The sequence below is a fragment of the Sipha flava genome, unplaced genomic scaffold (assembly GCF_003268045.1).
Source record: "Sipha flava isolate LNK unplaced genomic scaffold, YSA_version1 121_pilon_pilon, whole genome shotgun sequence".
NCBI classification, from domain to species: Eukaryota; Metazoa; Arthropoda; class Insecta; order Hemiptera; family Aphididae; genus Sipha; species Sipha flava.
In genome coordinates this window covers 1,506,197-1,522,073 of record NW_020271747.1, presented here as the reverse complement: position 1 = coordinate 1,522,073, position 15,877 = coordinate 1,506,197, and the positions used below count along the sequence as shown (strand labels likewise).

At 25.8% G+C, this 15,877-nt stretch overlaps 1 protein-coding gene across 7 annotated transcripts in view; it reads right to left on the bottom strand.

The window, feature by feature from the left end:
- Nucleotides 1-15,877, bottom strand: part of LOC112694025 (tyrosine-protein phosphatase Lar) — a 149,826-nt gene that overhangs the window by 28,864 nt on the left and 105,085 nt on the right. For all 7 annotated transcript variants that reach the window (XM_025569346.1, XM_025569347.1, XM_025569348.1 and 4 more), the window contains one exon: nt 7,387-7,497. In XM_025569346.1, coding sequence (XP_025425131.1) covers nt 7,387-7,497 — 111 coding nt within the window. The remainder of the gene's footprint in view (nt 1-7,386; nt 7,498-15,877) is intronic.

The window sequence follows — 15,877 nt, the reverse complement described above, 5'->3', positions numbered from 1 at the left end:
GATTTTAAAAAATCTATATCATTTTTGACTATAATAACAAATACAACGAATAAAATTAATAACTCATTTATTTTTACTAAAGAACTCTGGTTTTTATTTTGTAATAACTGTTTAAATCAAAATAAAATATTTATTTTTTTTTTATACAACAAATTTCGAAAAATATGTAGGTTGATTATACAACTATTACTAAGTATTTCTGTCACTCTCGCTACAGTCGGTGGTTCATATTAAGTCGAATTTCCGGTACGTTAATCAGTTAAATAATACGAAAAAATTGTTTTCAAATTATTATATAGTTTTTAAATCAATATAAGTTAATTGGAACGTAGGTATAAACAGTAGAAACTTTGGTTACATTTTTTTCTGAACTTTAACTCTGAAAAAAATTCAACAATGAAAACATAAAAAAAGCTAATAAAAAACGTTGAACAATTAAAAAAATAAAATACACATGTATTTAAAATTCAATACGTACATAGTTTTGTAAAATTACTAACGCGTAGCCCTTTACCCTCTCATCACGCCACGCCAACTCAATGCTAGTTATAGCTTGTAATGTTACAATAATACGATTGTAGCCAACAATGAAACTAAATCGCACGCAATGTTTTGTGCAATTACAAGGTGTTAGTGGTGGCATTTGAAGTGAAACGATTTGTTGCTTTGGTAATCGAATTGCTGGCGTCGCCAAAACAATATGATTGTGCAATTTTTCGTTGAAATAGCCACATGTTAAAAATAGTAGTAAACCTATGTAGTAACCAAAAACATATAATTCGGTTCTTTAATTAATTATATTACTGCAACCTGCTGCTCAATACCCGTGCGCGTATGGTTCCATTAATCCGCTTAGGGGCCACAGCAGACATTCCTCGGTTTTCGAAAATAATCCTGCATCCCAAGCAGTGTCCTTTTTAGTCACATCGGCCTCTCATACATATATAGACCTACCTCCGTATATTTCCTTATTTCGGTCAGTACGTATACGAATGAAAGAGCTTAGGGAAATTTGAAAACCGAAACGCGTCCGGACTAGGCTAATCGTTGTAATACCGTCTGGTCGGCTACACACGAGGGACTAATCATAAAAACGTTAAACGATTTCAAGGGGGTTACTGACAACACCGTGGCCACAGTTATAAGCGGCATTCACAAAGTCATTCAACACAAAAGCCGGGCGTACTTGTATGAGTTATTAACTTACGCAACATATACACAAAACGTTAGTAAATTCTTTTGACGTTTACATAACATTTTACAACTTGTGAATAACGTTTTACTAGTTGTGAAATTGATATTACATAGGTTTAATTTAATTGGTAAGTTAATTGCATTTAGTTTATCTGCTTATTTCATACCCGTTTCCCAACTTGAAATAAATAAAAAGTTGATTCAAAATTGTGATATTTTATAGCACGAGAAAAATAACTATGGTACTTAATTAACATTTTAAAATAATTAGTTATCGGAAAATATATTGACGAATGAAACGTTTAAGAAAAATAAAAATGCTTTAAGTAACGTATTTTATTACACATGAAATCATAAATGATTCTTATCGTTTTATATATTAAAAAAAAAAAAAAACAAATCATTTAACGATAAATTATGTGTAGAATATTAAATTTTTATTACAAAAACATGTATATATACGTGTATCTTTTTATTGAATTCGTAAAGCATCGACACTAAATTTTTTAAACCGTATAATTCATTTTTTATTACATCTTTCTCACGTTCATAAGAAATACATAATACAATTATTATTTATTATTAAATTCACATGATAAAAAATATGTATCAGATATATTTGTAAGTATAGAATTATTATTATTTTAACAAATTTAAACGCATTGAATGCAAATGAAAATATGGATAAAAATTATAAAATTAAATTAAAACTTATCTTTCAGTTTAAAATATTACTGTAAAAGATTAAATATTCTTTAATTATGATACATTTTACTATTTTTAAATAAAATAAAATAAAAGAAAATAAACTCTTTACCATTTTATGATTAAAAATTGATTAAATTTTATCAAAAAATATTTTATTTATTTATGTATTTATTTATTTTATTTTTATTATTTATTTATTACAGATTGATGATACGATTAATTAAAGTGCTTGAATAAACATTTAATAAAAAATATACATATATTATGAATTAATTAACAATCAACTCAAATAACAAAATTTATTTTGGGTTAGTCAGAGTTCAAAAATGTATTGCCTGGATTTATTTTCTATAATAATAAGTGATTTTAGTTTTGTATTCATAATTGTTGCGATTCAATTTTTATATACATTAAATCATATAAATAAAGTATAAATAACGATATATTTGTTAATATTCAATCACGTTAAATATTTAACTTAATTAATTTTTAATTCCTATTGAAGGTTAAAGAAGCATCAACAGAATATAATACGCAATATATTTTATAAAAATAAAATATACGAAATTAAAAAAACTTAATACATCCATTGGTATATAACGAAGTACTTCGAGTAGGGTTATTGTAAAGGAGGGTGGCAGCAGTCTAGTGCTTTTTGAATTAAATTAATTAACACATACACTCGTATGTTATACGATAATTAATATAAACAATCATACATACATACACACAAATATATACACAGACCAGTTAGCATATATAAAGCGCGAACCACACTGTGTCTTACAGTCATTATCCGGTGAAGAACCGATTTTATTTATAAACCATAAACTCATTAAAATTAAAATTGGTTAGTCGATTCTGAATTTATATACATGCACAGGTGGATGGAGTGGTAGTAGGTGGTATACCGGATGACATTATAAAACACATGTTGTCCACTTCTATTCTAGAAATAACCCTTCTTCCTTCCGTAGTAGCAAGACCGCTGTCCAATTACGTTTTCGACGGGCCACCTATTTACCCAAGCTACTTCCGAAGGACTCGAGCACAATCAGCAATACGATTTCCTTAGTATACAAGACCAAATACCAAACGCTTCTTTCAGTTTCTTTTGAATACCGTGAGACTTTCAACATTTTTTTATACTACACCATATCATCAAAAATTATATATGTCGTTGAAAATATTACTGAGTCAAAAAAGTTCTTGACGATTATTTTGATGTATTTGAAGAGATTTTACGAATTTTCAAAAGAAAAAAAAATTGAATATTCTATAAATAATACATTATAGAATTAAGTTACACTTTAATAAGTGGTATATAATCATTATAAGTGATAAGTATTTATCATATGATTCGTAATACAATTTATAATAATGATTATTTATTTACTTATTTATTTTTAAGTAATTTAAGTTTTTATTCAACCCACTTATATAAATTAGTAAGCACCTCATAATAATATAAATGTTTATTTAATGACGTAAAATAGGATTGTCACATACAATTACGTAGGTATAATAGTTCTACAGTATAATTTTTATTCAACAATTATCAAGCATTTTTAAGTCCTTGTTTTAAATGCCCACTATGTATATAAACCATCGAAATTGGAGGATTAAGTGGTAAACCGCTTTTGATATAAACAAACCTCAGTTTAAATGTAATTAGAAAAGCTGTTTTGAGGGTCCTGAAAAACACACTAACGAAAACCATTAGAAAAAAAAAAACGTAGGCAATTATTTTAATTATCTGACATTAACAATTACCCGGCAGACAAACCGTAAACCTATTTACCAGTGGATTTTTAATTTTATTTTCCTTAAATAAACAATAACCTATCGCTCTGTCAAGATGAATCGACATATAATAATAATTATAAAATAAAGAATGGAATAAACAAAATAGCCATATGTCACAAACTGATATCAGAAGAAAATAGATTTTTACACTAATTTTCAACCACGATAATGAAATGAAACTTCTTTCAGTTGTTAGGTTCTAAAATTTGAGGGGAGGGGAATTGAATGAAAAAAGCGGAAAATTCAAAGGTTTATGAAGAACATATTTTAATTTGATAAAAAGAAAAAAAATATATAAAATATAAAACTTACTAGTATGGATGACGTTATGGTAACCTCAAGTGACGATAGTAGTAAATGTGTTACACTTTTACGGTTTCGATTTTTTTATGATAATGCTTGATAAGGGCAATAATAAGTATTCATATAAGTGTATGTGTATGTATGTATAAATATGTTGGTATGTACACATAAACGTATAAATATATGTACTTGTGTATTTATTATTAAAACTAGTGAATTTTATTGAAAATATCGAAGTGGAGGGTATGATAAAAATTTATTCACCCATAAAACGTGCTCGCGGTTAAACAAATATAATAAACATATAGATGTCGAAGTAGAATGCTGGTTATTTCTTTGGTGGCATATAAAAACGGAAAAGAAAATTGATTGATAAATTGAAGTTTCAGAATTTTTGTTTTCAGTTATTTGTAGGAAACCATTTGGGAAATCAATCATATATTACTAAAAAAAAAAAAAATATATTATAATTTAATCAATGGTAATATGGACGGATTTATTTATTCCACATATGAAAAAAAAAATAATACCTGGTAATTAGTTGAAAATTAATTGTAAAGAAAAAAATTAATACCAAATAAAAAACAACGAAAGTTTTGTATTCATTTCTTAATTTTAAATCATAAGATGTTTTGTTTATAAAGTATTAAATTGTAACCAAAAAATATTAAAAAAAAAGTTATTAGCAATATTAATTTTTTATTGATTTATTGATTTTAATTTATTATTGATTAGATTTATTAATAAACTTTGTGGACACATATAACACAAAAAAAAAAAAAAAAAAAAAAAAAAAAGGAGTCATAGTTTTATTCAAAATTTATATTATTATTATATAATCTAAATGTATTTAAGTAAAAACTTAGAAAATGTTTTAAAATTATAAAAGGTGGCCGCCCAAGAAGAAAACAAATTATATCTGGAATTAAAATGAAAATATTTCAAATGTCTCATTATCGCACCCAAAATAAATACTAAAATTTGACATTTTCATAATTCTTTCATATACTATACTTTAGATACGCTATACATTTATTAAGATTAATATCGCCAAAAAACAAATTATTATTTGTATACTTATTTAAGAATATTGTAACATAACACCTTGGAATGCAGGAATAAAACAATGGAATTCAAAATATGTTTTTATGATAGTTATTTCAAATATTAATATTTATGAGTGCAAAAAATAAAGTTACCCAATATATAAAGCTATTATTTAAAATTTCAAAATAAACACATTTATTGAATGAATTACTAGTTAAAATGCTAAAGAAAAAGCTTAATCCAATAAACAGTAATATTTTATAAAAAATATTTAATACTTGACCATCAAGTTAACTCTACATTGTTTTATATAAATAAAATTGTACTTGATTTATTTTTTATTGAAATGTTTTTAATCTAAAATACATGCAATTTAGATTATAAAATGAAATGCTTTTTGTACGTGATAAAAAAAGTTGACAATTTTTACAGTGAAATCTTTTATTCATTTGTTTGGATAGATGTATAATTAAATTAAATTTTAACGTAGTTATGCATAATAGTAAAATATGAAATATCTGGTATCAAAAATAAAAACTTCCAACAGAAAGAAATTTAATTATTTTAATCTTATTATTATTATTTTTAATTAAGAAATCTATGTTGAATCAGTTAATTTATAAAATGAACTGAAGCGGATTTTAGTTTAGTTAAAATTTAAAAATTACAGTTATACCATAAATATGACAGGTTTATTTTTGTAGTTTTTATAATACATTTTTTTAAACAATTGGAAAATAAAAAAATAATCTCCGTAAAATGTAACCTTTATTCATTTTATGGTTAAGGATACATAATGAAAGTTTTGAACCATTTTTACTGCCCTAAAAGTGTTTTTCAAAATAGAATTTATAAAAAAAAAACATGTCATTGTAAAACCAATAGATACACCGTGTGGCTCAGGATATAAAATAAAAATCTAAAAGAAGTTTAAAATAGATTTTTAAAAAAAATAATCATCAAATTAATCGAAAAAAGAGCACACAAGATGTACACTGATAAATGAATAAACTATTTTTTCACAAATCTTTAATGGTTTCCAATAAACTTTTTTCATTGAAGAGTAAACTGCAATTTAATTTTTTATCGTTATAATAGTTTGGACTTGAAAGTTATCTTAAGTGTTTTATTAGTGTTTAAATTATCACTTCAGTCGTGTAACGTTCGTAGTCCGCTACTCACATGTGTTTCGTTATCAAAGCTATAATTATTATTTTTTTTTTTTTTTTTTTTTTTTTGTCTACTAAACCGAATGTAACAAATTCGGTATCATCGGATGAAGAAGAGAAAAAAAATAAATAAAAAAATAAATCAATCAAATCAAGCAAGTCAAAGGAAAGAAAAAACAAACTAAATTGGTAATATTATTAGTATATATTATATATATATATAATTTTATAAGGATGTTTATTCGTTTATACAAATTAAGTTTCTTTAAAAAAATAGAAAATTAATTTCTCAACCTATCTATATTAAATAACAAGTAACTACATATTTATAACAATGATTTTAAACTATATTTTAAATATACTATGATATTTTCAGTATCATAAGAATATTTATGTATTAAAGAAAGATTATTTATAATTCTTTTTTATTTGATTTTTTTTAATACATTCATCACTGTGCAATTAATTTAATTCCAATGCAAATTATACATGCATTCATTCTACATATTTATAATACTTTTTACGCAAATTAATTTTGTAGATATCTTTTTGATTGATAATTAAACTTTATAAAAAAAAGGAAAAAACAATTCGAAGTTAAACATTTCACACGCATTTAGTAATTATACAGGTTTACTTATATATTTATTTTTTCATTCTGGTCCAGAAAATATTCTTTTGTTGGTGTAAATTCGTCGATCTTTACGGAAACATTTCGTTTTATCACAACAATGTCAGAGGAAATTCAATGAAACATCCGACGGTTCACGCCTGCCGCTAACTCCTTCCCTCCTCCCACGACAGCGACCTCACGCTAATGTTTCACAATTAACCTAATTAATTAACTGTAACCTCGCGAAGGGTATATCGTCCAGGGACATCATAAATTCGTTTGGTCCCGTTTACCTGTACGTGCCTGTAGGTCGGAATCGTAAATTACATTTACTATATAAAAGTTAAAAAAAAAAAAATTTGCACAGATCCTGCTGAATGGAAAAATAAAAATAAACAACAAATTAATGAAAAATAATGCGATTTCAGTCTAGTTTGTTCTTTGTTTTTACGCACAATTGGGTTTTCGGGCGCGGAACGCAATGTGTTTGCTTACTAGGCCAGATAAAAATATAATAATGAAATGTACGGAAAATAATACACTCACCTCTGACCCATAGCATGATAGCTGTAGCATGTTGCGTACCCACAGAATTTTCAGCCACGCACTCGTATTTGCCCTGGTCCGTTTCTTGGCTATCACTAATTTGCAAAGCACCTGAAAAAACAAAACATATAATAAATTATAATGGTGTTTGCTATTATTTTATTGTCGCCGTATCCTTTATTACGAGTAAGAAAATATTTATTAAAGCAAAAGAGAAGAAGGTCAAAGATTAAATAGATTATGTATGATAAACGTCGAAGAACTTGATAGGGGTTAACGATCTCCGGTCGCATTTTTACTGCTCGACAGGCGCCCGTCGTTGTTTACCCCGATCATCATAGAGCATCGGCCATGGCTGTACCATATTTTCGATTATCGTGACCTCATCCTCGCATATATTTCTCTATTCCTTCCCCACCGCACATACGCCGCTATCATCCGTCTATTTTACCTACATCACGGAAAACATTGGCGTTTATGTGACCGACCCCAACGAACGAAGAGGATAACGACCGACCCTTCAAATAATAATGTCCGCTGGATGGTTGAGGTCGTTGCCGGTCGATTTTTCCAAATCACTTAGACTCGGATTTATGTCAATTACTTATGAAGGCTAAAACCAAAAAAGACACCAAGTTATCTAACCTCTGCTATATAAACACATATCACTACTTTAAAATAACGAATTAACGTTCGTCAATAATAATTAAAATTGCATTTGAATAAAACAATCACGAAATAAGTGATAACAAAGAAAAACGGATATGGAATAAAATATAAAATAACACAATCGAGTCACGGTAACTTGAATTTGAAGGGGAGTATACATTTGCTTCGAGCTTTGTATTATTCGAGGTCTTTAGCTCAAATTTATCAAAATTAAATCAACATATTGAGTTATGTAATGAAATATAATTTAAAATGTTACGATGCGAGTACATACTTATGTAATCATGCATGTACTAATAATCAGTTTCTATTTATTCGTTTATTATTTTACAATCGAATAGATAAAACCACGGCTAGCTTAAATGCGGTTAAGTTATGTCGTGACATAGAGCCCCCGCACTAAAAAGCCCTGTAACCTATCGGAAAAAAATGTATCATTGGTCATTCATTTTATAAGTAATAAATGGTTTATTTGTGATATGTATCAAAATTAAAAAACACATAAGTCCAATTTGGTCTATAAACGTCACACTAAAAATTGTATAAGTTGTTTCCAATAATAAACGGAATATGTTGTCCGATTCTAATAACATTAATACAAATAAAGATAGAAATATATAAGACATACAAACGCTACATTTACCAGTTAAATGTATGATTTACCAACGCATTTATGAATATATATTCAAAAATAAAAATAACTTTGATTTATATTTATATAGTAAATTTCTATAAATATTACAACATAATTTAACATTTTTTTAATGATTTTCATCAGAAATCACGTCTTTGTAATCATGCAGTTTTTTTTTCAATATGGATGTTAGTTATTTTTTTGTTACTCATCATCACTTAAATATTATTATAATGACATCCTACACATCGACGAGAGAAAAATCTGAACGTAAACTATTAATATACGAGTATTATTTAATTTATATCACTTAAATTGTAATAATTTAAAAATATTTAATTTAATAGAAAGAGTAAAGTAAAATTGTTGTATTTGTGACTTTAATACGTATTACGATATGAAATACCATATTCGAGAAGAACGTTCCAAATCTACGAATTAAGTATTCAGGGTTGAGCCACACATCATATGTATTAGGGTATTACAAAATTCAATTTATATTTTTTAAATTTCAAATATTAATATAAAATCACATATTTTCCACATAAATAATATAACTATCGATAGATGGGAATTATTATGGCAGTGGCGTCATTAGGGCTGGGTCATTCATTTGCTACAGCTAAGAGTCCAGCTATTCCAAAGTCAGCACGTTATCAAAATATAAGTAAATATTTCCAAAATCTATGACATGTTGTAAATCTGAAAAATTATACATGTACTAAACGATTACATATGTAGTTACTAAGTTCAAATCATAATATTTTTGAACGGGTTTGACGTACCCCCCCCCCCCCATGTTAATCAGCACTTTGATAAAATGAGCCACCCAGTCAGATATATAATAAAAGTATGAAATCCCTAAGTTAGAAAATAAAAACTATATAACACGTCAATTTTTTTTTTATTATTCTTAATATAAATATGTATTTACAAACTGTAATATAATAAAACAATCATCGATAATGATTAAACATACAACATAATATCATTACGAATGTGCATATATAATTATGACTAAATATTTTATTTTCTAAATTATTCTTATTGTTGATAATGTTTGAAATATATAGTAATGCATATAATTATAATTAATAATAAAAAATGTAAGTGATAATATGAATTAGTTGATAGAAATTGTAAGTGGAATGTCTACATTTTAAAATATGGTTGTACGTTTTTAAGGTAAATATAAAATTTATGAGATACGAGGAAATTTAAATGGTTTATTATACATAAGCTCAAAGTGTTTTCTCTTACGATGTAATTTCTTAAAAGGTAGCGCTCTTTATATGTATGCAAAATGAATCCATTTAAGACTACTTGTAATTAACGATTGTAATGAAGTTATTATTTTATCATATCTTCTAAATTTTAAGGCGTCATTCAAAATTAATAATTTAAGTGGTATTTTTGCAAATTACGATCATAAATTAGACAAAACAAAGTCTCCCGGTATTTTTTTTAAATATCTTCTATTATATATATCAATTTAAACAATCTTATTTATAATTGGTAATAATTGCTATACCAATATGGTTAAATAAATGTTATAAGTTAGTATTTTTAATATTTTTCTCAGCAATAATAAATTTTAATTATTTGTAAGAGTTAAATAAATATTCTTAATTTAGTCATTAGCCGTTTTAAAATATTGACAAAGTTATCAAAATTATACTAAAAGGTTCTTATTAACATTAATAAATTAATATACGTACGTTATATTAAAATTTTAAAATTGAATTTTCATTAAATAATTTTTTAAGTTATTGTGAAAATTCTCATACATTTATTATAATAATAATAATAGTTTATTGTCAAAAAAAATATTTTACATATATAAATATAAAAATAATTAAAAGTAAAACAAATTTGACGCCACCCCGAAATCATAGCTTGTGTTGGGTGCAGAAAGTTCAATACAAAATTAACATATTACCAATTATTATTTATAATATGTATATAATACTTAATTATAAAAACATAATTATAATAAGTAAAGTATAAACATATTTCATATAGATAAATATAATAGAAAGAAAATACAATTTCAAGTTTTCGTCTATAATATAATATGATTTCAATTCAGATGTTTTAAATATATTTTATAATGATACTAATTTTCATATGATTTTAAATTAAAATTAAGCATAATACATAAACGAATACGGACATTAATAACCATTTTTCTACCAAATTCTTTATGGGTTACTGACATATTCAGATTTACTGAGTGTTTAAAATGTATTTGATAGCGATGTGACGGGTAATTATTTTTTAAATCTGAATTAAAAACATAATTAAGGATATTCCATATATATAAGCCATTGAGGTTTTTTACATTAAATGTACTGTAAGAGTCGTCTATATGAAAATCTTACGATTTCAATAGTATAAATCTCAACAGTGAGTTTAATGTAATAATAAATGGATTTAAAGCAAACTTTGATGCATTTCCCCAAACAACAATGCCATAGCTAATAATAAATTGTACGATTGCTAAATAAACTGTACGCAAGGTTTTGATGTTGAAGATGTTTTTTGACAATTTAAATTTATAAAACAATTTTCGTATCATACAAACTACATGATTAATATGTAAATTCCAACTCAAATTTCTATCAAAAATCACTCCAAGGTATTTAATTGATTTAACATGTTCAAGCTTATCACATTTTAAGGAATTTAAGAACCTATTATAATTTGAATTTTGTAATACTAATGGATTGTATATTAAACTTTGATTTTTATAAATTTCAAAAAACATATACTTTGATTTTTTAATATTGAGTTCGAGTAAATTGTTTACAAACCAGTTATTAATAGTTTTTAAGACGAGTGTAGTTAATATATTAACTATATTATTTGAGGCACCACTGACTAAAATTAAGGCATCATCAGCAACTTATTATTTTAGCATTTAAATTTAAGTCAAATAAACCATTTGTATAAATTATAAAAAAAATAGAGGTCCTAACACTATACCTTGTGGGACTCCAAAGATAATTGGTGAAAAATTATTCAAAATATTATCAACTATAACAGCTTGATATCTTCCAACTTAAAATGACGAGAATAGATCAAGTGCTTAACTACGAATACCAGCATATTCCAGCTTTTTAATTAAAATACTATGGTTTACTGAATCATTATTTGTTAATAATAATTACATATAAGTTCGATATGAAAAAAAATTGAACATATTTGGTTTATAACACAGTAGGTAGAAAGAAAATCATAGTCAAAAATGGAACAACAATAGTAATTTCGTTATTTCCCTTGGGCACTGTAAAATGATACGGTTTTTTCTTTTTTTTTTTTATCCAAATAATAGACCGAATGACAAAAAACAATAATTCGCTGGGACGTAAAAAATTGATAATATTTACGGTAGGGGTTTTGTCGTTTCAGACAGTGTGCCTGACAGATCCAGGTATGTATACATATTTAATAATACACAATTGCTCACGTCTCGGTAAACAATTGTTAAGTTTCATCATAAAGCAACGTTCCATAAAATTAGTTTTATTTATTTGAAAATGTTTATAAAAATAAAAATAAAAATATGAAATTAATACATTAAATTAACTAACATTTTTTTAAATAATTCAGTATAATAATACATCTGAAAATTGACATTCAAATTAAATAATTTATTTTAATATTTTAACTAGTATACTATTTTAACTGATAAAGTAATTGGTGAGGAGGATAAATAAAAACAATAGACTGCATAAGAACCTTTATTATATAATAATTTTTAGACAAGAAATAAAATTGAAGGTTATCACCAATTTACGTGAATGAAGTGACATAGTTTATATTTTCATAACGACTAAATTTATATAAATTGCATTCACATTAAACTATCTAACGTAAAGAATTATTTTATAATTAATTTCGTTTGCCTAACCTACCTGCATATTGAAACAAATAAGATACTGAGTGAGGGAGACATATATATTGTCAGAAATATCATGGGTAAAAAAACAATACAACTGTTTATTACTCGATGTATTTGACATTTTTCATCATTAGAATCATTAACCTTTTATATATTATTTATTATCTATAAATTATAAATGGTCTATAAAAACAATGCGACTATTTTTTTCATTGATTCACGAATATTCGTCTACTTCACCTCTATCAATATTGAATGATTCTCAAAGAGCTAATAAATCTATGACCTAATGAATACACGTATGTACCTATTTTGCCTATTCACAACGCCGAACAATAAAATGAAAAACATTTTATATTTTATATAAAATAGTTTAACAAATATTATACTTTGATTTGATAAATATGATAAATATTTATTAACATTATACATAAGCATTAAAATAAATTTGACATTTCTAGAACAGGGAACATTGGGAATTTCAGACAAAATGAATAATTTAATGTGTACATTGTACATCAGACATCGGTCGTTCCCTTGACAAAGAACAATATCAAAGCGGTTTTTTTTACACTACAGCCTTCGTTTGAATGTAATAATAACTCTAATGTTTACCGATTTATTTGGATTATTGTTTACCGTATAGACGGCAAAACAAAATACAAAGGAGAGGCCATTAGGACGACCACACGAAATTTATAGCATTGGAATGGATTAAAACCGGACTAAAGCCGACGACGTCGTTTCAGAGGTAAATACACTTATCCCCCAAGGATTAACCATTTATTGCGTTCTAAGTCCTAAGGGATATACGCATCATCATATATATGTGGATGTATTACATATATGTATGAATCTAAATAAATAAAATATACATGCATTTTTTGCTACTATTGACCGAGTATTATCTGTAAATCACTGCCTATCCTCGCACGGATAATGATGATCATAGTATTTTTTGTACCAAGAACCAAGAATGTCGTTTTTGAAAAACTCAGCGACTTTTATACTACTTTATTGAAAAGTTTAATAAACTATTGAAAAAGTTTAGACATTACGTTAAAAGCAACTACGCGACAGTAGAGTTTCGATAGTTTTGTACATTGTCTCTGTGGATTGAAATTGAAAAACAATCGTCTTGAAAATATCAGTAGAAAATGTCACCATATTTGTAGAAAAACAAGTTACAGAGAGAATAAATGGTTGAAACAAACACAAACGTTAAATAAACACAAATTCACGGACACGTATGTGTGTATACATTGTTATGTTATAAATGTTATAATGATATTTAAATAATTTTATGAAAATAATTTTGGGTTTTAGTACTTGATTAAAAAATCTGTATTTTTTGGATTTGTTTTTTTGTTTTTACATCCACATTACTTCCATCCAGATATTTTCTGTATCGACGCACCGGAGTCAAAGGGTCAAAATGACTGGTATGGTGAAGACTGAAAATGTCTTCTTAACGAGAATCATATGTGACATTTCGATACGTACGGTTTTCGTTGCATCTATTTTTTTTTTTTTTTTTTTTTTGAAACATATATCGCACATATTTCACGTAAGTATCTTTCGGTGTGAAATGCTTTTGTATTTTACTCTGGTTTTATATTTATTTTTTTAAAGAAAAGTGTATAAAATAAAGGTCAGACGTTATGATGGAAATAAAAGTTTGGTTTTTAATATCTTGATGGGAGAGGTGGTCTTTATATTAATAAGCGGAAAATATTCATGTTTTATTCATCTATTTTGTCTATTATTATTACATGGGTATTACATATTATGGTCTTTAAATAGGATTTTTTTTTTACATAATATGATTATTTTAAAATTTCACTAATCTTATAACGGGTTTATACTTTTATACTTCATTAATGTTATTATATCAATAGCAATGTGATTAAAATATGAAAATATTAAATTAATTAGAGCATGTGGAATATTTTACATAAGTATAATTGCACTAAATAAACTATATATGTTTAAGGTAGTCTATAAATTAATTTAAAATAGTTTATAAGATTATTTTAAAAACACAATGAGTTAATTGATTAAAAGTTATAATGTACAAACAATTGCGTAATATATATAAACTATACTATGTACTATATACTATATATATATATAACAAAGCTAATATTAAATTTATATTTTAATGGTTATTATAATTATTGTAAAAATATGACAGTTGTATGTATAATGCAGTGATTCCTAAAATGTGTTCCGCGAAACCTAAGGGTTCCGTGGGACAATCTAGGGGTTTCCGCGAGATGTACTAGAATATTGAGAACAGTAATTGTAGTAAACAATAATCATAATCTATCTTTAAAACATTTTTAGATTATTGGTTTTTCAACAATAAAAATAAATGCAAATACAAACAGGCGCGCACCCAGGATTTTTGTTTGGGGGGGGGGGGCTTAAATATTTTCTTACTTTCTTTACACACAAGTAAACAATTGCCATTAATTTTCTATTAATGTATAACTAACATAATAATAAAACTTGAAAAAAATTGTACCTTTCATACCTACATTGTAATACTATACTTGTGACGATATGATATAATGTATAATTTAATGTAAAACATATTTTTTGGGGAGGAGGCTACAGCCCCAAAGCCTCCCCCCCTTAGGTGTGTTACTGAATACAAATAATTACAGATGTTGTGTTAATTTGGAGTTAGAAACGTTGGGGTTCCACGAAAAAAAAAAAAGATATTTCTTAAGGGTTCTGCAGTCATAAAAATTTGGGAACCACTGGTATAATTAATAAACATATACACACATTTTTTATTATAAAATAAAACAATTATATTAATTTAAAATATTTATATATAAAGATTTATCTTTCAAAGTCCTGAAAAACTTTCAGGAACCATTGTATTTAAAAGAAATACTTTTAATCGTACATATACTAACTATGATTTCTTTATAAAAAATTAAATTATTATAAAATATAAGTTACTTCAATTTCAGAGACTAACAAAATATTGTGAGAAAAATGTAAATACTAATTTTATGTATATTATTTCCTGTTAAATAATCCAGTAACTGAATTATAAAGGGATAAGTCACATACAAGTTTATAAGATTTCTTTAATCACCCATATTACCTATTGCTTTGAGACTAGAGCACTGATAAACCAAGCGTATTAAGTAGTTATACGCGGTTTAACGTACATGAACGTATCTTTATATTACCGATTTAAAGTTCTAAGAGCGATGAAAATTAGCGTTAATTTAGCATTAGACAATACGATTAAACCTCAAAAGCTT